This window comes from Phocoena sinus, chromosome 6 (assembly GCF_008692025.1).
Source record: "Phocoena sinus isolate mPhoSin1 chromosome 6, mPhoSin1.pri, whole genome shotgun sequence".
Classification (NCBI taxonomy): domain Eukaryota; kingdom Metazoa; phylum Chordata; class Mammalia; order Artiodactyla; family Phocoenidae; genus Phocoena; species Phocoena sinus.
Window position 1 is genome coordinate 52,145,590 of NC_045768.1, and position 21,721 is coordinate 52,167,310.

Sequence of the window (21,721 nt, forward strand, 5' to 3'; positions counted from 1 at the left end):
CGTATTATCAACTTGAAGCAATATTTATCAACAGTAGTACAGAAATATATAAATGAATGTAATTGTTTTGTCATTTTATGCTTGCGGGTGGTTTTTCAATAACTTGTGTCAGAAATGGCTATGATTACAGTTAGTCTAATTCTTGGCATCAAATACCATAGTCATCCTCACTGTTTGCTTCTTGACTCATCATTCTTTCTTCTGGAATTAGATGAATTTTTGTTTTCATAATAGATCTCTAAAACCCAGTGTAGTTTTCTTCCTTACCTTGGTAGTAACCTGACAAGGGCTTCTTTAACTTTGAATCAGCCACAGAATGTTCATTTTACTATTCCCAACTCTCTACCTCATGTAGATGGCCTATGGTAAATATACAAGCCTACTTACGTTGTTATTTATCCCAGGAGTATTAACACTGCTAAACTATCTGTTTGTCTTGTGTTTGTTTTGTTGACCAACCGAGAAATCAGCAAGTTAGTGGCTGTTGAACCCAATGGGAGATGTATCTGAGCTCCTTTGTTGACATACAGTTTAGCTTCCAATTAATTTGAAACTTTTGAATGAAATTTTGTTTCAGAATTTGTTTTCACTCTTTCCTCTGTCCTTTTTTATCTATTACAGCACAAGTCACGGGGAAACTCTGGCAAGAGCCTCAGTTTACAAGAGCATCAATTGTATAAGTACTTAAATAAATAGATGGTAATTTGGGTGAATTGTTAAATTTAAAAAGTAATCATCTTTGCTTTTAAATGGCCAGTTAAAATAAGGTATTTGTAAATTATAATCTGAAATAGCAAGCTGACACTTGTTGGCTCTTTACAAATATCAAACAGTAAATGTATGTTGTTACTTTTTCCCCATCAAATTAAACTTTGTAAAACAAACATTTTTTAACCAGATTTATCGTTGAAATTTTAAGCAGTTGAGCCTACAAGAAAAACTCATGATGGTAAGTCATTTCTTTTTTTTTTTTAGGGTAATGGAAAAGGGTCAGTATGCTGCTGATAATTTCTGAACAGCAGTTAATACTGAAAAGTCATCTACAATTATCTTCAAAATACATTTAAAATTTTTCTGGATTATGAGTGCATTTTCTCTAGATCACTTCATTTCACTGGTATCATGTTCAATGATTTTTCTAAATAACTTAAGCTTTCCTCTTTAAATGTCAGAACTTACATTTTAACCATTTTTATTGGGAAAAATTCTAGCATATGTATACTCTTCTTAAACAGAGAGTAAGGAGCTGAACATGATTTAATCTTTTGCTGATAACTCACTGAGCATTACTTGTGAAAATCAATCATTGTGTAGTCGTAAAACAGTGACGCTCCCAAGGCCAGCTGTAGGCAGCAGACCTGTGCCCTGAGTAACACAGACCAGCCTTCCCTGCCTATGTCTGTGCTGTCTCCTCCCTCCCATCAGCTCTAACCATTGCTGTTCTGCCCACGTGCTGCTTGTGATGTGCCCCCTTATTGTGTCCTTTGGTCTTCCTAAGAGCCTGAGACTGGCTCCAGATACTCAAATAGTGCGAGGATCATATGCTTTGTGACAGATGTTTGCTACTCAGAGGTTCTGTCACTTATTTCCAGGCTCCAGACTGGGCTCCTAATTACTGTTGTTGGGAACAGTTTACTTGGGAGGAACTAGCAAACTGCCCAGATTCTCAAACCTGCCTCTTTGTTCCCCTCATCTTCTATCTGTGCTTCAAAATTCCTCTGATAGAATTCCAAATCAACAATAGTTCACTCTTAGATGGTGCTTATTCTCTTGCAGGCACTCACCTAAGCCCTTTACGTATATCAATCATTGCATCTTTACAACACTTCTCAGGTTATTTGCAATTTCCAGATGAAGAAAGGGAGGCACAGAGAGGGTAAGTGACTTGCCCACGGCACACAGCTGGTAAGTGACCAAGCTAGGACTCTATCCAGGCAGCCTGACTGCGAGGCCTGCATTCCTTTATACCACACTTTCCAGGATTCTGACTGCCTTCGTCTGTCTGTGTGGATGTTGGTGGGAACTGGAATGTGTAGAGGAAGGTTGTCTTGTAATGAGGTTTCACTGCCACAGCCTCAGGCACAGCCATCTTCCTGAACAACTAGGTCCTTGCCAGCATTATCTGCTTTCAGATTTCTCCCTCTCTGCCTATCCAAACTGTAGTTAGAATCAGCTGCGAACAATGATCCAGTATTTTCTGTGTGGCAGGCATGGTTCTAGGCATCTTACAAACAGCTCTGATCGCTGTGGTATTGTCAGCTCCTCACAAAGATGGAAGGCTCAGAGACCTTAAGCGGCTTGTTCAAGTCCCACAGTGATTGGCGCGCCTGCCACTTTCATTCTTCCAGCACCTCAAGGACAAAAGCCTCCATCATTCTCCATTTGCCTATAGGATAGAAGCCAAATTCCTCACTGGCAGGCAAGGTGCCATGCTATCTTTCCAACCTTATCTCCCACTGGGCTCCGGCTTGACTCCTCTGTTCCAGACTGGCATGTCTGTGCCCTCTCCCCCAACTCACAACCTCACTCCCCATACCCCCGTCATCCATCCTTTGTTCCCACAACTTAGAATGTCTTATTTTCTCCTTTGTGCCTACTCAAGTCCTGTTCAGTCTTCCCTCTCACTGAGGGTCCTCCTATCATGAAATGCTTCAGGCCCTACGAGTCTCACTTCTCCCTGATTCCTGCTGTTCAGACCAGCACCCCCGGGAGGGGCGGCAGATCATTCATCCAGGCCAGCTGACTCTCGGGCTGCACACTTGGCAGGCACCTGAGCTAAATATTTTGACTCTATAGTGTCTCGCTTCGTATATACAGTTAGAAGCCCCACGGGGAATTTTCCCCGTGACCTGTTGTACCAAGAACTGGGGCAAAAACTGCTTTGCATGGACAAAATGCAAACTAGATGAAATTTATCCTTGGTGTTTTCTAGTATAGGTCTCCCTCCCTGTAAGTTCTTCTAGTATTCTAGTAGGTGGAAGGTTATATGTAGATGTACCCTGCTTTCTCACTACTCTTAAAATTTCAAATATGTAAATAATGAAAATGGCATACATACTACTGTGTGCTAGATACTTTTCTAAGCACATCATGAGTATTAACTAAGTTAGTTTTCCCAACAATCCTTTGAGGTGGTTATTATTATTACCCTCCTTTTACAGATGAACTGAGTCACAGAGAGGTTAAGAAAATTGCCTAAGATCACACGGCTGGCGTTCAAAGCCAGGCATTTAATTATGGTGCTATACTACCTCACCAAGAAAATAATGTACTCTTTATTTCTGGTGACAGTAATGCCCAAGTGTTTTTAAAAACTCAGATAATAAACCAAGTGTATATGCACCACAGAGCTATGGTAACTGGAAAGCAAAGCACATAATAATTTGTTGTGAAACCAGCTTGGGTTCCAATTCTAATGCCAAGAATGCTGGTGGTCTGGGGTTGATCACAGGGCTGACACTGAGTCTGCTAGGCCCAAACTCAGATGTCATTTCTTACCACCCAGCTACAGGGGACGAAACAGGAGGGAGGGCACCAGAACATGGGCCTGCTCCCAAACACACATACAAAGTATAAGGAGAAGGGCTTCCCTGGTGGCGCAGTGGTTGAGAGTCCGCCCGCCGATGCAGGGGACACGGGTTCGTGCCCCGGTCCGGGAAGATCCCACATGCCGCGGAGCGGCTGGGCCTGTGAGCCATGGCCGCTGAGCCTGCACGTCTGGAGCCTGTGCTCCGCAGTGGGAGAGGCCACAACAGTGAGAGGCCCGTGTACCGCAAAAAAAAAAAAAAAAAAAAAAAAAAAATAAGGAGAAGATCACCCATAATCCTATAACTCATAGAGAATTAAATAACCTACTCAAGCAGATATTAATACACATTAGTTCCTATTTCAGAAATGGAACCATGTTGTACATCCTGAGTTTTTTTTTCCTTTTAGTTCAAAATTTTAAGTAGCTTCATTGAGGTATAATATATAAACTATAACATTCTCTTGTTTTAATCATACCAATAATTTTAGTAAATTTACAGAGTTTTGCAACCATTACCACGATCCAATTTTAGACCATTGCATCACCCCTTCCAAAGATCCCTTAAACACATTTGTACTTACTCTCTATTCCCACCCCAACCCTGGCACCTGCTGTTTTCTCTCTATATTAATTTGCCTATTCTGAACATTTCATATGAATGGGAACATAGGAAAGAATCTGGCTTCTTTTACTTTGTATAATGTTTTCAAGTTTCATCCTTACTGTAGCATGTGTCAGTACATCATCCCTTTAATGACTGAATAATACTCCATTTTATGAATATACCATTTTTGTTTATTCATTCAACCATTAGTGGACATTTGCATTGTTTCAAACGGAAAATGCTGCTATGACATTCGCATACAAGTCTTCGTGTGGACATAAAAGTTTTCATTTCTCTGTGGTAGGTATCTAGGAATGAAACTGTTTGGTCAGATGGTAAAGTTTTCCAAAATGGCTGTGCCATTTTGCGTTCCTACCACCAATACATGAGAATTCTAGTTTTTGCACATCCTAGCCAATACTTGCTACTGTCTTTGTTTTTGAGTATAGCCATCCTAGTGAGTGTGAAGTGATATCTAATTGTTTTGATTTGCATTTTCCTGATGACTAATGATATCAAGCATCTTTGCATGTGCTTTCTGGCCATCCGAACACTTTCTTTGGTGCACGACCATTAAAAAATTTGCCCATTTTTAGGGGCTTCCCTGGTGGCGCAGCGGTTGAGAGTCCGCCTGCCGATGCAGGGGACTCGGGTTCGCGCCCCGGTCCGGGAAGATCCCACATGCCGCGGAGCGGCTGGGCCTGCGCGTCCGGAGCCTGTGCTCCGCAACGGGAGAGGCCACAGCAGAGAGAGGCCCGCGTACCAAAAAAAAAAAAAAAAAAAAAAAAAAAAAAAAAAAAAAAATTTGCCCATTTTTCAATTGGGTTATTTGTCTTTTTATTATTGTATCACAAAAGTTCTTTATGTATTCCAGATAAAAATCCTTTATCAGATATATGTCTTGTATTTTCACTTTCTTAATGGTGTCTTTAGAAGCACAAAGGTTTTGAATTTTGATGAAGTCAGTTTATCAATTTTTTTCTTTCATTGCTTGTGCTTTTGGTGTCATATCGAAGAAGTCTTTGCCTAACCCCGCTGTGTTCTAGAACTGGACTCCCTTCCTCCTCCCTTATCAGTATGCACTGAACATCTTTCTCCCTCAGTAAATACAGATCTGCATCATCATCCTTCATAGCTTTGTTTTGGAAAGAAGGGAGGGAAGAAAGGAGACAACAGAGCCAAACTACTCAAAATATCCGGGACCACTCTGTTCACCCTGGAGGTCTTCCCACTTTTCCTTTTCGATTGTCTCGTGTCTGGTACTTCCTCTGTGGTTTGTGAATAAAAAGTTGGTTAGGCTATTAACTTCATTACAACATTTTATGTTTTGATATGTTGGTCACACAGTTTCCTAGCCTCACATTTTCTGTAGGCTTAAGTCCCTCCATCACAGATTCTAGTGAGGGGATGCTCATAAGAAACACGTGTTCCCCTGTAAGTTGGGATTTGACAGCTGCTGCTTCTGGCATTGACTTCATTCTCTGAAACTGGACTTGGCTTTGGGAATGATGCAGATTTAGTTAATGTATTAAAATGTAAATATGGAAAAAGAAAAGTCAATAGTAGATAACAGCAATTGATTGGTATGTGTGTTTTCATGAAAGTCTTATGGATATTCCTGAACAAAATAGTGGTTCTCATTTAACAAGCTCCAGATTGAGATGAATCGTTGCATCCTGGCCTCTGTCCTAGGTAAAGCTTCGCTGGCTTGATGGGTAGGATATGAGGTACCGTGAAAAGCTAGAAGCTTCTTTAGTAAATAATTTTCAGACTGAGAACACTAATGGAGAAAATCCAGGCTGAGGGAAAGAGCCTGTGAGAGGGGCCTCAGAATAAGAATGGGAAAGGCAGGTTAGAAGATTTTCAGTGCTGAAAATGCTAATCTGCGGAAAGAGAGGGTCAATGGGCAACCGTTTTGCTGAGAAGCCGAGTGGGGTGGCCAGGATCCTTTGGGGACCTAACCCCTAGGGTTGGGGCCAAGAATTTGGAACCAGAGTACACTGGGGAAAAGCAAGGAGAGTGAGGGAGAGATGTGAGGGCAGCCCCCTTGGCTGGACAGTGGCCATTGCAAGGTTAGGGACGTGGCACCGAGCAAAGAGGTATGTAAAAGGTCAACAAAGAGCTCCTCCAAGCTAGTAAATAACGATATGAGGCTGAGAAATGCAGAGGGAGATCATTCAAAGTCCTTTTAAGATGCACCCTCAGGTCCTTAACTTTTGTTTTTCACATGGAAAACAATACCAAGCCACTGCAGGGCGCCAGCTGCTGTGTGCATGGAATATGGAATATACTGGAAGACTAAGAATCAGTGAGACCAGCTGGACGCTACTGCAGAGATTCAGATGTGAGACGGGTTGGCCTTAGAGGCACACTTGGGTGTGTAGGAAGAAATGATCAGCAGGCCTTAGGGCTGGATTGGCCGTGCGAGTGCAAAGACAGAAGACAAACATGGTTGGGGGTAGAGGTGCAGGGAAGGCTGTAAGAGGATTTGGGTTTTTGGAGGAATAATTAAAATGCACAGATCTTGGGCTTCCCTGATGGCGCAGTGGTTGAGAGTCCGCCTGCCGATGCAGGCGGGTTCGTGCTCCGGTCCGGGAAGACCCCACATGCCGCGGAGCGGCTGGGCCCGTGAGCCGTGGCCGCTGAGCCTGCGCGTCCGGAGCCTGTGCTCCGCAATGGGAGAGGCCACAACAGTGAGAGTCTCGCGTACCACAAAAAACAAAAACAAAAAAACCCCCACAGATCTTAAGTATGGAATGAATTTCTGATAAATGTCTATATCCCACCCCCACCCCCACCCCAACAGAGGTTTTTAGAAGACCGAGTTTCCAGCGCCTGCAGGTCCTAAGCGAAGTTGCCTCAAAGGCAAGAAGCTGCATGTCCCTGAAGTAAGAAGCAAGAAGGACTGGAACTCCAGATTTGAAAGTTATCTGGAGCCAGCGGGTGGCAATCTTGTGAGCAAACGAGCACAGGTGCAGGAAGAGGTAACTGGAGAACAGAAAGGCCCAATGTGGGGCGCGCTTAACCCCCGCACACTGAGGAGCTTATTTGCTGTTATAAGCGCAGAGACTTTTCTCAGGCCTTCCACCTCATACTTAATTCTCTTAAATGAGAAAGAAACCACTTTCTGGCTGGCTTCTTTCAAAGTCTGCCCTATCGAGCTTGGAAAATGGCGTCACTGGGGGGAAGGGAGCTGGAGGATCCCACAGGGTGGTCTGCCCCTCCTCCAAGCAGCCTTCACGACTAAGATGCACAGCAACCTTCTTGAGCTGGGAAGCCCAGCTTCCTCCGTGCAGCGTGCTAGGGCAGCCCGGCCTGGGCACGCTGAGCGTACGGGGATCACACAATCCCCGAGCACCTCTGCTCCGGGTGTGCGTTTGCAGTGGCTCTGCAGCAATGCCCTCGGTGTTTGCAGCCTGTGCAAGCTTGCACGCAGCGGGAGCTCGGTGCCTAGAATTGGGGGGCGGTGGGCGTGGCCGCGCTTCCTCGCGCCTTCTCCCGCGCAGGCAATCCCGGGAACGTTCTGAAAAGTATCCAAAAGTTCTGCGCCGCGCGCGCGCAAAAAGGAAAAAAAAAGCAACGGGCACAACCCCCCACCACTCTGGGAGTTGCGAGTCCCGACCTCGCCATTCCAGCTGCACCTCCGGCTGCAGCGCGTACGCCTCCAGCGCCTCCTTCTCGGGAGCCTTGCCGTCGGCTGGGTGCTCCCCTTGCAGCCACCGGAGAGTCCCTGCGCATCCCCTTGGGGCACCATGCCCAACGACGACGCATACAGCAAGGCTTCGCCACCGTCGGAGGACCCGCACGCCCCTGGGTCACCACCGCAGGGCAAGGCCGGGGGCTTCGGCAAAGCGGCCGGGGCGCTGCTCGGGACCACGGGCGGCGCGGTCGCCGGGGGCAGCGGCGGCTCAGGCTCGGGGGCGTCGGGCATGGACGCCGCCGCGAGCAAGAAGTCCCCGCGGCTGCCCAAGTGCGCGCGGTGCAGGAACCACGGCTACGCGTCGGCGCTCAAGGGCCACAAACGCTTCTGCATGTGGCGGGAATGCCAGTGCAAGAAATGCAACCTGATCGCAGAGAGACAGCGCGTGATGGCCGCGCAGGTGAGTGCGGGCGCCCCGGAACCGGGGTTCAGCCCTTAACTTTTTGGGTAAAGGCCCTCGGACCAGGCGGGCGCCATGCGGGGCGCGGGTTCGGCGGTGCTTCCCGACAGCCGCGGCGCGCTCGGGGCCCGGGCTCCCAGCCACGCGCCGACGCCGCTCTCGGAGGGCCGCTCTCGGAGGGCCGCTCTCGGAGGGCCGCTCTCGGAGGGCCGCTCTCGGAGGGCCGCTCTCGGAGGGCCGATGGAGCAGGGAGGTGCGGGGTTTACTCTGCTCCGGCGGCTCCGGATCCTTGACCCCTCCCTCCAATAGGAGTTGTGGGGATCTCCCCCTCGTGGGTCTCGGCGGTCCCGGGGGTCCCGAGGATCCCCAGGATGTCTGATTTCCCTTTCAGAGCTGGGAGTTGCGGGGTTCGCACTGCTGGGGAAGGCTCCCCGGGATCTTCGACCCCGCTTCGGGCAGAGAGTTTCGGGGTTTGCGCCTTCGGGGGCCCCCGGGATCTCTGACCTCGCTCTCTGAGCAGAGTTGGGGGGTTTGCCCCCTCGTGGTTCAATGGGATCCCTGACTCCGCCTCGAGCAGGGAGGTGCGCTTATATTAAGGAGGGTGCCCGCTCTGGCTACTGGTTAGGGCGAAGCGGAGACCCGGCTGGCTGCTGCTTATCCGCAAAACGCGTCGAGAGGCTTTGTTTTTCTGGAAAAGGCGCTGTAACGGACGCCAGGGTGGCGTGGTCCTCGTTGTGCTCTTGGCGCACTTTTCGTATTCGCCCGGGTGGATCCAGGTTGAGTGTCTCAGCCATTTTGAGCACTACGGAAATTTCATAAGCCTTTTAAAATTTGCTGTCTCCACCGAAGTTATTAAAGTACAAATTACTTTGAGTGTGTTTTAAAACACACCTAAGAATTTTTAAAAATCTACGCAGAGGAGTAGATGCAAGAGGTTGAGGTTTTGTCTACCGTTCATGGAGTGTGTTAGTTTTTTAAAGCATCCTAAGCTGGGCAGTAATTTAGCACCTTCACGGAAATGGTTAAAGTCGTTGGTATCCTAAAATGATTTTTAGAAGAGAATAATATACATTCTTTCCCGCTGAAAGTTGTTTCATCCTTTTAAAACAGGTTATTTAAAATGAAAAGATACCAAAGAAATGCTTACTATGTGCTACTTTCGGTTAGGAATGGGTAAATAGCCCCCGTTGAAAATGATTTAGGATCCTTGAACAGGAGTGCACAAATGCTTAGAGATTATACTTTTTATGTACATCCAATTTTGAAATGTTTTAAACTAGATATATTTTGGCTTCAGAGATTGCGAGCGCACTCATGGAAATACAGGTTGTTTTACTGAGTTTCTTTATAGACTTTTATCTTAATCTGTAATGGATGAAAAGAATACACTGAGTGTAGCATTAAAATGCATCATAATGAGTTTACTGAAAAAAAAAAAACCTTATGAACATTTAAATTGTATTTGTAGGTAGAAAAGTTTTCTGAACATTTACCTGTTGGTTTTAATATTTAATATGGAGAGTATGCTTGGGAGGGGAATTGTCCTCAAAATAATAAAAAGATATATCCAAGTAGGGCCATTAATTTTGAATAAGCTGTATTAATAGGCGTAGTAACTTGGAAGGAGGATGTTTGCTTTGTTAAAAGCAACTCAAGATTACTTTTTTTTTTTTTTTTTTTTTTTGCGGTACGCGGGCCTCTCACCGCTGTGGCCTCTCCCGCTGCGGAGCACGGGCTCCGGACGCGCAGGCTCAGCGGCCATGGCTCACGGGCCCAGCCGCTCCAGGGCACGTGGGATCCTCCCGGACCAGGGCACGAACCCGTGTCCCCTGCATCGGCAGGCGGACGCCCAACCACTGCGCCACCAGAGAAGCCCCCAAGATTACTTTTATAGTATGAAACGTCACTACTTTCCACACCAGAAGGCTTGTGCTGTGCTGAATGAAATCCTTTGACATTCATGTAACAGGCATTCTTAGTCATTCTAAAATAGTTTGAAATTGATCTTAGATCTGACTCTAAAACAATTGCATTTTAAATCAATTGCCCCACCTTCCCCATTTAAATAACATTTCCTAAGAATGCTTGAGAGGTCTTTGTAAAAGTGTTTTCAGTTTGTGGACTATGTAATACCCTGTACGTTTTGTGCATGCATGGGATCCGTGTAAACCAGGGTCTAAGTTTGCATTGACATACTTCACAAGTTCATGGGTATTCTTTTAAAAAATTTGTGGTCAAATCTTTAATATTCTGTTCCTAAACTTCTTGGTTAATAAGAGAAAATTCAAGAATTAAGCTTAATTATTTAATCTTAATGGATTATTCAAAGATATTTTTAAAGTTGAAGACTCCTCTTGTTATGAGTAAAATTACTTCCAAATTAATCATTTTTCTAAATTTGGACTACGGTATTCTTAAGACAATGTGTACATTGTAGTTGTGTTTCTGGTTTACCGTTTTGATTTCAACTTTCAGCTTGTATTTGGGCCTCTGAGGTACAGGTGCTTCCCTTTCTCATTTCATTATTACCAATGGTCAGTTTCAACAGAAAGTCTCCAGTTTTGTTATCTGTAGTAAGCCACAGTACAATTTATTTTCTTGACACCTCTTTTTTCAACCTTAAACAATGTTATTTAAAAGAAGAGGGACGATGAGGAGTGTCTTAGGTACGCTGCGTCCTTTCCAGCCCCCACTTGAATCTCCTTCCCTCCTGCCTGGAATATGGCACGTGTCCTCTCCCTTTCTCTCCACCTCCAGCCTCTCTCTCCTGAGACTTCAGCGCTGTATGCCAGCCCCCTTTTCCCCATTACTTCTGTATGTGCTCCCTCCCCCACAGAGAACAGGGCTCTGCAAGGTTTCCTGAGCAGCCCCTGCCTTCCCTGCCTACCCTGCTCCCTTATTCCGGGTCGTTCTGCCCCTTCATCCTTGCCCGTCAAGCCCCACTCATCCTATTCTTCAAGGCCCTGTTCCAGTACCACCTGCAGCTTATACTTAAAGCCGTTTTTGCCCCAGTTTCTTCGGGAGGATCTGTGTATGCCTGTCCTGTGGTGTTTACCACGTTTTGTCTTGAGTTGCAGTTGCATGTTTGCCTGTTTCCTGCTTCTCCTTTTAAACAGTGAGTACCTTGGGAACTAATCTAACCTTGCTGTATCTTGCTGGTCGCTGTTCCCGGTACAGCAGCCTTTGACACATCTGTGGAAGGAAAGAGTGAGTGACCCCATTCTCCTTCCTTCCTAGTCTCTCCGTGCTGGCTTCTCCTCACGCTGAATGCCTCTGCTAACTCCGCAGCTTCTCATCCAGCCTTTCCCGCTGCTCTACATACTCACTTGTTTAAGGGACATTTTAGGAGTGCTTTTACTGTGGGCCAGGGACTCTGGCTGGAAACCATTTCTCTGCTTTGGCTGCATCTCAGAGTTACCTGGGTAGCTTTAAAAAGCAAGGAGGGATTCTCAGGCCTCACCCTGGGGTGGGTGGGGCTTCCGTGGCTTTGGCAAAGCTGTACTGAGTGACTCTGGGGTGCTGGAGGGTGACCCACTGCCCTGTGCTTCCAGGTGGCCCTGAGACGGCAGCAGGCCCAGGAGGAGGAATTGGGCATCAGCCACCCCATCCCGCTGCCCAGCGCGGCCGAGCTGCTCGTCAAGAGGGAGAACGACAGCAGCACCCCATGCCTGATGACTGAGGGCAGCAGCCCCTCGCAGCCCCCGCCGGCCAGCACCCCGACCCCGCCCGCGGCAGCGGCAGGTAAGCCTGTGGCTGGGATGGAGGGATGAAAGGCGTGGCCACAGAAACAGAGTCTCGGGAAGGTCCTGAGCCCCAGAGCACATTCAGAGCTTAGAGGTTTCTTAAAAGATCCTCCCTCCTGAAGGTCTGTTTTTGACGGCCTCACAAAGGAGGTGGGCCTGAATTCTAAAACCAGAAGTTTGATGGCTTCACTTTTCTGTTGGTTATTTGTCAAGGCTGAATCTGGGCAGGGTCAGCATCACAGAATCCCCGAGAAGTGAGAGTCCAGATTTCATCTCGGTCAGCCCCTTCCATTTGTGGGTCCTCTTGGTGGGAGCTAAAGATCCTTGTTTCCTAGAATGAAAGTCCATTTCTCTGGAAAGGACTGAAGTCCATCTGGGGAGACTGTCTAAAAAAGCCAAATCCTATGTGTCAGCTATCAGTGGATACTGGAATTGAGGCAAGGCGTGTCCATTGGCTTCAATTCTCTCCCAGGTACTAAGATTATACCAGTGGCTGCATGTATGCTGATTCATTTCATTTCATTCTTAGAAGAAGGAAGTATTAATCCTATTTTACACCATGGGAAAATTGAGATATAAAAATTTTAAGTGACTGGCTACATCTGAAGAACTAGAAAGTATCTGAATTGGTCCATCTGTCTTCAAAGCTCACTATGCCTACTGCACTGGGTCTCCAAATTACCTCAAGAATTATGGTATTCTAGAGCTGCACTGTCCAGTATGGAAACCCTTAGCCACATTTTGCTATTTAATTTGATTACAGTGAAATAAAATTAAAATATTCATCGAAAGAAGATATACAAATGGTCAAAAGCCCAAGGAAAGATGCTGGATATCATTAGTCATTAGAGAAGTGCAAATCAAAACTATAATGAGATGTCACCTCACACCCATGAGGGTGACTACTATCAAAAAAACAGAAAATAACAATATTGGTGGGGATGTGGAGAAATTGGAACCTTTGTGCACAGTTGGTAGGAATGTAAAATGCTGCAGCTGCTGTGGAAAACAGTATGGTGGTTTCTCAAAAATTGAAAATAGAATTATCACGTGATCCAGCCATTCCACTTCTGAGTACATACCCAAAAGGATTGCAAACAGCGTCTTAAAGAGATATTTGTATATCCATGTTCATAGCAGCATTATTCACAATAGCTAAAATGTGGAAGCAACTCAAGTGTCCACTGACAGATGAGTGGTAAGCAAAATGTGGTAAAAAACATTACTTAGCCTTGAAAAGGACGGAAATTTTGACACATGCTACAATGTGGATGAACCTTGAGGACATTATGCTAAGTGAAACAAGTCAGTCACAGACACACAAATACTGTATGATTCCACTCATACTTAGAGTAGTCAGAATCAGAGAGACAGAAGGTAGAATGGTGGTTGTCAGGGGCTGGGGGCAGGGGGGAATAGAGAGTTATTGTTTAATGAGTACAGGGTTTCAGTTTTCCAAGAGGGAAAGAGCTATGGAGACGGATGGTGGTGGTGGTGGCACAGCATTATGAATGTATTTAATGCCACTGAGCTGTGCACTTAAAGACGGTTAAGATGGTAAATTTCATGTTGCGTGTAGTTTAACCACAATAAAACATAAAATTTAAAAAAGTAAACATTTAATTCCTCAGTTGCACTAACCGTATTTCAGATGCTCAACAGGCACATATATAGTGGAGGCCTGCCCTGCTGGCAAGTGTGCGTTTCCCTTTCTCACAAAGCTCTATTTAATGGCACTGGTCTAGAACGCAGGGGCTCTAAGAAATCCACCAGACAAAGATCTGTGACATCCTCTTGGCAAATGCAGGCATATATTTCATGTTAAACACATGTGCCGAGGTTCACAGAACCTTTTGAGCCTTCTAAGCCTCCATGAAATGGAGCCTTGCAGTGCGGTTCCTCTTAAGTAAGCTTTTCATGAGTTACTCAGTCTGCTGCGCTTAACCACCAGGGTAAAGTTGTCAGCTGCCTAGTTGTCATTTAACGAGCTGTGCAACTTTAGACAAGTCACTTTAGCTCTCTGGTCCTATTGCTTCCTCTTCTCAAAAATGAGGGATGAGGTCTTTGAGGCTTTTGAAGATTCTAGGAGCCTTGACCATTATAAAGAAGAAGGTTAGCGGGCATCAAAGAAGGCAGGTGAGAGATAGACTTGTAATCTCTGCTGCAGGTCGGTGTGTCTGTGTATCTGTCCCTGTGTGTGTTACTGGGGCTACAGATTCTGTAGCTAACAAAGGGAATGGTATTATTTTCTTTAGCTCAGTTGCTCATAATATATATTTACAGCAGTTTCTAAACTTTCCTTTTCTTAAGAAGGAAGGAGTATATCTGTCAGAAATATGATTCCTGCACTTTGGGATTTTAAGCTGTGTGTAAGGTTAATTACCAAATACTACCAGGTCAGGGCAGACCTGGTGGATTCAGCTGGAGGGACTGATAGGGGATGTTCCAGAGGAGTAAAGAGGGGAGTAACTCATTTGATGTTCACACACATCTTATAAAGTAGGAATTATTATTCCTATTTACAGATAAGGAAGCCAGTGGTAAGGAAACTGCCCCAGAATAAAGCTCAATTAAGCTGGGATTCAGCCTAGGTCTGTCTGGTCCCAAAGCCCGTGAATTTCTTCACCTGCCTGTGAAGTGAGGCTGTGGGAATAGTTGCCGTGTTTCCTTGGAAAATGGACAGTTACAATTAGAGGTTATGGTTTAATCCTCAGAAGGGATTTAGGGCTGATGGGCAAATAGGAACACTGTTAGGGGCAGCGCCATTCTTGGCTGGCATGGAAGGTTGCAGCCACTGGTCTTCACGGGGAGAAATACAGGGACAGGCCCGTGATGGATAAATGTCAATGCTGGGCATTTGGTAGGGAACCACAGGTGAACTTGGTGTAGCCTGCTGTCCCGCATTGCACCTCAGTGGAAGGGGTGTCCGAGTTTGATAGCATACCCCAAGATAGCGAAGCCTTAGAGAAGGATTTCAGGCTAGATGGAGTTCAGAATGACAAAGAAGTTCTCGCAGGGCATTTCAGAGTGGTGATAGGGAAAGTTACAAATAGAAGCAGCAGGGAAGCATGATAGAAAGTTCAGGGTCAAGGAGGATGTGACCAGATTCCCTTCTTTGCTTCTGGAGCTGATAGACCTTGGAGTCCTTTTGGAGTCTTGAACCAACAGTCCAAGGGAGCGCGGAGTGTGGAAGCCAGCAGTATGTATCGCTCCTGTGCTCACGTATGGGCGGGGAGGCTATGCCTGCCCAAGAAAGATGGGCCAGCTCATCTTGGTGGGGCAGGAGCCTCATCCATCATCATTACTCAGGACTTCCACCAAAGCTCTTGAGTTGGGATCATTAACTTCCGGACTGGGCTGGGACTTGAACAGGAGAAAACCAGAAATGCCAGTAGAATTAAACTGTGTAAGGTAAAGAGGGAGAAAGACAGAAAGGGCAGTGAAGGGGAGGGAGGGAGGGGGGAAGAGAGGGGGAGAGAGAGAGAAGCAGTGACAAGACAGATTGACTGAAGAGTGTTCCTCACGTTGTATGCAGCGCAGTGGGCCCAACTTCCTGCATAGTGCGTTGCTAACAAATATGTAGCTTGTATTAAGTTTCCAGAGATAAGGATTTCTTTAAAATAACATTGACCGGGCTTCCCTGGTGGCGCAGTGGTTGAGAGTCTGCCTGCCGATGCAGGGGACACGGGTTCGTGCCCCGGTCCGGGAAGATCCCACATGCAGCGGAGCGGCTGGGCCTGTGAGCCATGGCCGCTGAGCCTACACATCCGGAGCCTGTGCTCCGCAACGAGAGAGGCCACAACAGTGAGAGGCCCGCGTACCACAAAAAAATAAAATAAAATAAAATAACATTGACCTTTATGCAGGTAAACGGTAAACATTTATAGAGGACAAAACGTATTCAACGAATATATTCCAATCCCAACCTGTAGGGTCTTCTTTTTGTTATCCCAGGGTTGATTACAAGCTGCATGTGCAAGCTTGCGTGTCTGTTTATCGTTTTCATACGTGTGTATGTGTATATATAATTTATATATTTAACATAATGGGAGTGTGTATTGTTCCCACCCGTGTGTAGTTTTTATTTCTTTCATTTAAAACTGGAATTTTTTAGTGGCCTAGTATTCCATTATATCGACGTGGAAGGCTTGGATTTGCAGTTACCTCGTGAGAAGTGGAAGTTGTAGCAGTTGTCATGGGATAGAGCAGCCCACCAACCTGGCTTCCACGGGGGCGGGTTGCTCACCTTCTCTTTCACATACCTGATGTTGAGTGTCTGCAAGGGCAGTGGTTTAGTGAAATCCAGCAGATGTTTATGTCCTTGAGGCTTCTTCGTTATCTCCTTTTGGCTCCTGAAAGTGCCAAAAGGGAGAGTGAGAAATGCCCGAGAATTATTGCTGAGATTACTGGCTGAGTTCTAAGGCCTCTGCGAAGGAAATTGGGTTTACCAAGCTGTTGTTTGATCTCTTGGAGAGCTGATCCCTCTGAGTAGGATAACACCTTAGAAGAAAGTCTCTACGATCCTTAGCCAAAGATTGGCCAAGATGGATCAAAACACTGCCTGACGATTCCTCCCACCATAGGTATAAAATATTTTTGTTGTTATTTTCATCTATGATCACTATGATCATCTATGATCTATTTCTTTTGAAGAAATGCCCTATTCATTGCTGTCTGTTACACTGGTAGGATCAGATACTCTAATCAGGTGCTCTATCGATTAGCAGATGGTTTCTTCCCAGCCATTTTGGGTCACCTCGAAAAAAGGGTGAGCACTTCCGGTTATAAATGACGGTGAATTAATAGCAACTTCAGCATTATTTCCGTGGTTTTACTTTTAAAATTTTAGCTTCCTAGATATATATTTTTTATTTTGAAAGTTATCAACTGACTTAAAAAATCTCATAGGCATTCCTCCTCTTTGAAATGTGGGCTCCTCGTTTTATTTTATATTCTGCTTTTCCTTCAGCCTCCTATGCAGCAAGTAGAATGCCATTTTATCCAGAGCTCACGCCGAGGTCCGCATAGTTCTCTGCCTCTCCTTTTCTGTGCAGGGCTGTCAGATGAAGGGCTGCATTGTAGAGAATTCGGTTCTGCATACGTGTCCTTTGTAAGTAAGGACCTGAATGTTATCTCCTGGGGCCTCCCTTCTGGAGCACCCTGGGCTTCCACACACACGGACGTTCGCACTCCTCCACATCAAGCCGCCTCCTGCCATCTCAGGCCTCCCCACTCCAGCGCCCACGGCCTGCTTTCACTCACCTTTCCCCCGTTGGAAGGGTCGGCCAGGTCTGCATCTGATAATGGCGGGACCCCCTCCTTCACTTCTCTTCTTTATCAGTAATTCCACTTCAGCACAGAGAGAGAGCTCATGCCGGTAGGGCACACACGCCATCCTGGTTATGTGCCTTCGAAGGGCTTAAGTGCTTTACAAACATGCAGTGTGGTAATTTGAAAATGGAATAATGTCCCCATGCAGTTTTTACCAGTAAGAAATGTGACTGAGGAGCTAACAATTGAAGATGTTGACTTAAGTTTCTTAAAAATAAACTTTAGGGCTTCCCTGGTGGCGCAGTGGTTGAGAGTCTGCCTGCCGATGCAGTGGACGTGGGTTCGTGCCCCGGTCCGGGAGGATCCCACATGCTGTGGATCGGCTGGGCCCGTGAGCCATGGCCGCTGAGCCTGCGCGTCCGGAGCCTGTGCTCCGCAACGGGAGAGGCCACAACAGTGAGAGGCCCGCATACCACAAAAAAAATTAAAAAAAAAAAAAATAATAAATAAACTTTATTCATTGGAGAAGTTACAGATTTACAGCAAAATTGAGAGTAAGGTACGGAGATTTCCCATACACCCCTGCCCGCACACATGCACACCTCCCCCATTATCAGCATCCCCCGCCAGAGGTACATTTGTTACAATTGATGACCCACATGGACACAGCGTAATCACCCAGAGTCCATAGTTTACATTAGGGTTCACTGTTGGCGTTGTACATTCTGTGAGTTTAGAGAAATTAATGATGACGTGTGTCCATCGTTATAGTAGCATACAGAGTAGTTTTGCTGCCCTGGAATCTTCTGTGGAGTTATTTAAATTTGAAATATTTCAATTTTTATCTTTGCAGTTTTCCATGTTGTACAGAAAGAAGCATTTCAAATGAAACACCAAAACATTTTATCCAGGTTAGTTTGAGAGTTGATATTTGGAGGATCCTAGCTACTTACATGAGATGAGCTCCATTTGATTTTAGACAGAGCTCTCAATTTCAAGTAGAATAGAGGATGTGGAGATTAGGTTTAAAAAGGCATTCAGATAAAAGCATTCCCCAATTTTACATTCAGAGTCAAAGAAATTTCCAGGGTGTTTAACAAAACAAATCTTAAACTGAAGCAAGAGTTGGAGGCTTAAATGAAAGGAAACACTTAAGATTGATAGTACTGACCATTTTGATAGCCTAGTGTTTTTTTTTTTTTTTTTGTCGTACGTGGGCCTCTAACTGTTGCGGCCTCTCCCATTGCGGAGCACAGGCTCTGGATGCGCAGGCTCAGCGGCCATGGCTCACGGGCCCAGCCGCTCAGCAGCATGTGGGATCTTCCCGGACCAGGGCACGAACCCATGTCCCCTGCATCGGCAGGTGGACTCTCAACCACTGCGCCACCAGGGAAGCCCGATAGCCTAGTGTTTTAAATAGCGTCTCAGTCAATTTTATTTATTCCAAGGGAAGTCTCTGCTTATGTGTCAAATATAACAGTTAACCGACCTGATAGAAATTCTCTGTAGACAGTATTCAGAAGTTAAAACGACAAAGTACGTAGGAAGTAGCCTACTGGTCTACCTTGGCTAGAAAGGAAATTTGGAAAACATCTAGACCCACAAAAAAAGGTAAATACAGGGTTTAAAGTCACAAATTAGTTTTTTTAATTGAAGTATTGTTGACTTACAATGTATATATGTGTGTATGTATGTATTTATTTATTTATTTTTGGCTGCTTTGGGTCTTCGTTGCTGTGCATGGCTTTCTCTAGTTGCGGCGAGTGGGGGCTACTCTTCGTTGCAGTGCACAGGCTTCTCATTGCAGTGGCTTCTCTTGTTGTGGAGCACGGGCTCTAAGTGCACGGGCTTCAGTAGTTGCGGCACGCAGGCTCAGTAGTTGTGGCTTACAGGCTCCAGAGCACAGGCTCAGTAGTTGTGGTGCATGGGCCCAGTTGCTCCGCGGCATGTGGGATCTTCCCGGACCAGGTCTTGAACCTGTGTCCCCTGCATTGGCAGGCGGTTTCCTAACCACTGCGCCACCAGGGAAGCCCTTGACTTACAATATTATTAATTTCAGGTGTACAACATATTTTTATAGATTATACTCCATTTAAAGTCGTTACAAAATAATGGCTATATTTTCCTGTGCTGTACAATAACAAGTTAGTTTTATAACAGCATATGTAAAGGACAAAGAAACATTTGCTTGGTTTACACTGCTGTCTGCTTTGTGAAAGTGTAATCTTAAGGGCAGGGATTGCATTTTTTATTCATCATGTACTCATGTGCATAGTACAGTACCTGGCTTTGTAGCATGTGGTCTGTAAACCTTTGCTGAATAAATGAATAGTGATGGTTAAATTTGAAGTTGTGTTTTAAAACACTCTGTTAGTGATCATGAACCCACTTGCAGATATCAGAGTAAAATCATTGATGTTCAATCTGCATTTTTTGTGACATTTTTAAAATGTATCTGAATTTTTTAAATGACTAAAATTTCAAATGTAGTTTAACAGCCTAAGGTGAAATTCACATGCTATACACTTCATCTACTTAAAGTGTACAATTCAGTGTTTTCTGGTAAGTTCACAGAGCTGTGCCACCGTCCCTGGAATCTAGCTGTGGAACATTTTTATCTCCTCCTAAAAGAAACTCTGTACCATTAGTAGTCACTCTCCGTCTGCTCCCACACTGGGGTCATAGGCGACCTCTTTAACTTAGCCTCAGGTTTGCAAGGTGTAAACCTGTTGTAGTATGTATTTATTAGTCCTTTTTTAAAACTAAATAATATTCCACTCCATGGATAAATCGTATTTTGGTTTTTCTCAGATGATGGAGTTTTGGGTTGCTTATGCTTTTTGGATGGAGTTTTGGAGTAATGCTTCCATCACATTTTTATACCAGTTTTTATATGGATATATGTTTTATTCTCGGGTATATATTAAAGAGTGGAATTGCTGAGTCATACAGTAACACTATGTTTAACCTTTTGAGGAACTGTCACAGTATTTTCCAAAGAGGCTGCACTATTTTACTACATTCCCACCAGCAGTGTGTGAGGGCTCCAGAAGATTCGTACTGAAATTTTTTAGAATTAAAAGGTAAGATGCGGGCTTCCCTGGTGGCGCAGTGGTTCAGAGTCTGCCTGCCAGTGCGAGGGACACAGGTTCGAGCCCTGGTCTCGGAAGATCCCACATGCCGCGGAGCAGCTGGGCCCGCGAGCCACAATTACTGAGCCTGCGCGTCTGAAGCCTGTGCTCCACAACAACAGAGGCCACGATAGTGAGACGCCCACGCACAGCGATGAAGAGTGGCCCCCGCTTGCCACAACTAGAGAAAGCCCATGCACAGAAACGAAGACCCAACACAGCCATAAATAAATAAATACATTAAAAAAAAAAAAAGGTAAGATGCCTTCATCCTGTGAAGTTTTTAAAAATTGAACAGTAAGATGCCTTCACGCTGGCAAACACTAAAGATATAAAACCCAGTCAGTGTCTCTTTGATGATCAGAAGTTTAGATCATGGAGGGTTTTCTAGGTTTGCGTTTTATTATCACTAGAAATATGTTAATATTCAGTCTTTTAAAAATTTCCTCTTTTCCCTCATTATCACATACACTTTGTAATGAAAGGAATAGTGTTTGAGGAATTAAACCATAGAGGGAACCGGTGACAGATTTTCTTTGTTGTGTTTTTGGTCCGTAGAAACGTTGGTTTGTTTCTCAAGGGCTTAAGCAACTTTTTAGACCTCGGGTGACAAGCATTTCCTCAGAACAAGGGAGAAGGAATTCTCTTGCCCTAGAAACTTGGCAAGAATAGTTTTTATCTTTGGATTTCTGAAAATGGAAAACCGCCGTCACTCTTGTGGAAAGTAGAAGAGAACACCCGCGAGCTGATGAGACTAGACAGCTGTTCTTCACGTTGCCAGTTGGAAGAGGGTAGTTCATAGACTGTCTCAGAATTTACTGCCATAGTTATTCATAGCGTTGGAAAACTTTTATAGGTGGTGGGGGACACTAGGTATCATTGTAGTGCTGTTCGGCCTTGTGTTTGCTGCTGTAGGAGACTTTTGGAATGTCAGAAGGCTCATCTGTGTCGCCAGTTTCTCCTGCCTGCCGCACCGTGTCCCCCTGGAGTCCTTGACCCTTGGGTTCCTGGTTATCTGCTGGTTCAGGGATCCTGTCCATTGACGACCTCCTCAGCCACCCACTACTCTTTGGATCTCGTGGATGCCCTTCTGTCCTATCTGTTGTTTTATTAGCTATCTTATTTTTAAAAGATTTTATTGTGGTAAAATATGCCTAACGTCAAATGGACCATTTTAACCGTTTTTAAGTGTACAGCTCAGTGGCATTAAGTACCTTTACAGTTTTGTGCAGCCATCACCACCTTCCATCTCCGGGACTTGTTTCATCTTCCCAAACTGAAACACTAAACCCACTGAGTGATAACTCCCCGTTCTCTCCCTCTCATTAACTTTTGGCTAAGGA

The 21,721-nt window shown here is 45.3% G+C and overlaps 1 protein-coding gene across 2 annotated transcripts in view; it reads left to right on the forward strand.

Moving 5' to 3' along the window:
• The first annotated feature begins 7,031 nt into the window (after nucleotides 1-7,031).
• DMRT1 (doublesex and mab-3 related transcription factor 1) overlaps nucleotides 7,032-21,721 on the forward strand; it is a 107,023-nt gene continuing 92,333 nt past the window's right edge. Inside the window, exons 1-3 of one of the 2 annotated variants that reach the window (XM_032633840.1) lie at nucleotides 7,032-8,233; nucleotides 11,785-11,940; nucleotides 17,181-17,222. In XM_032633840.1, coding sequence (XP_032489731.1) covers nucleotides 7,886-8,233; nucleotides 11,785-11,940; nucleotides 17,181-17,222 — 546 coding nt within the window. In that variant the 5' untranslated portion in view covers nucleotides 7,032-7,885. Of the gene's footprint in view, nucleotides 8,234-11,784; nucleotides 11,975-17,180; nucleotides 17,223-21,721 lie in introns of both variants that reach the window. The other variant, XM_032633839.1, reaches the window with a different exon arrangement.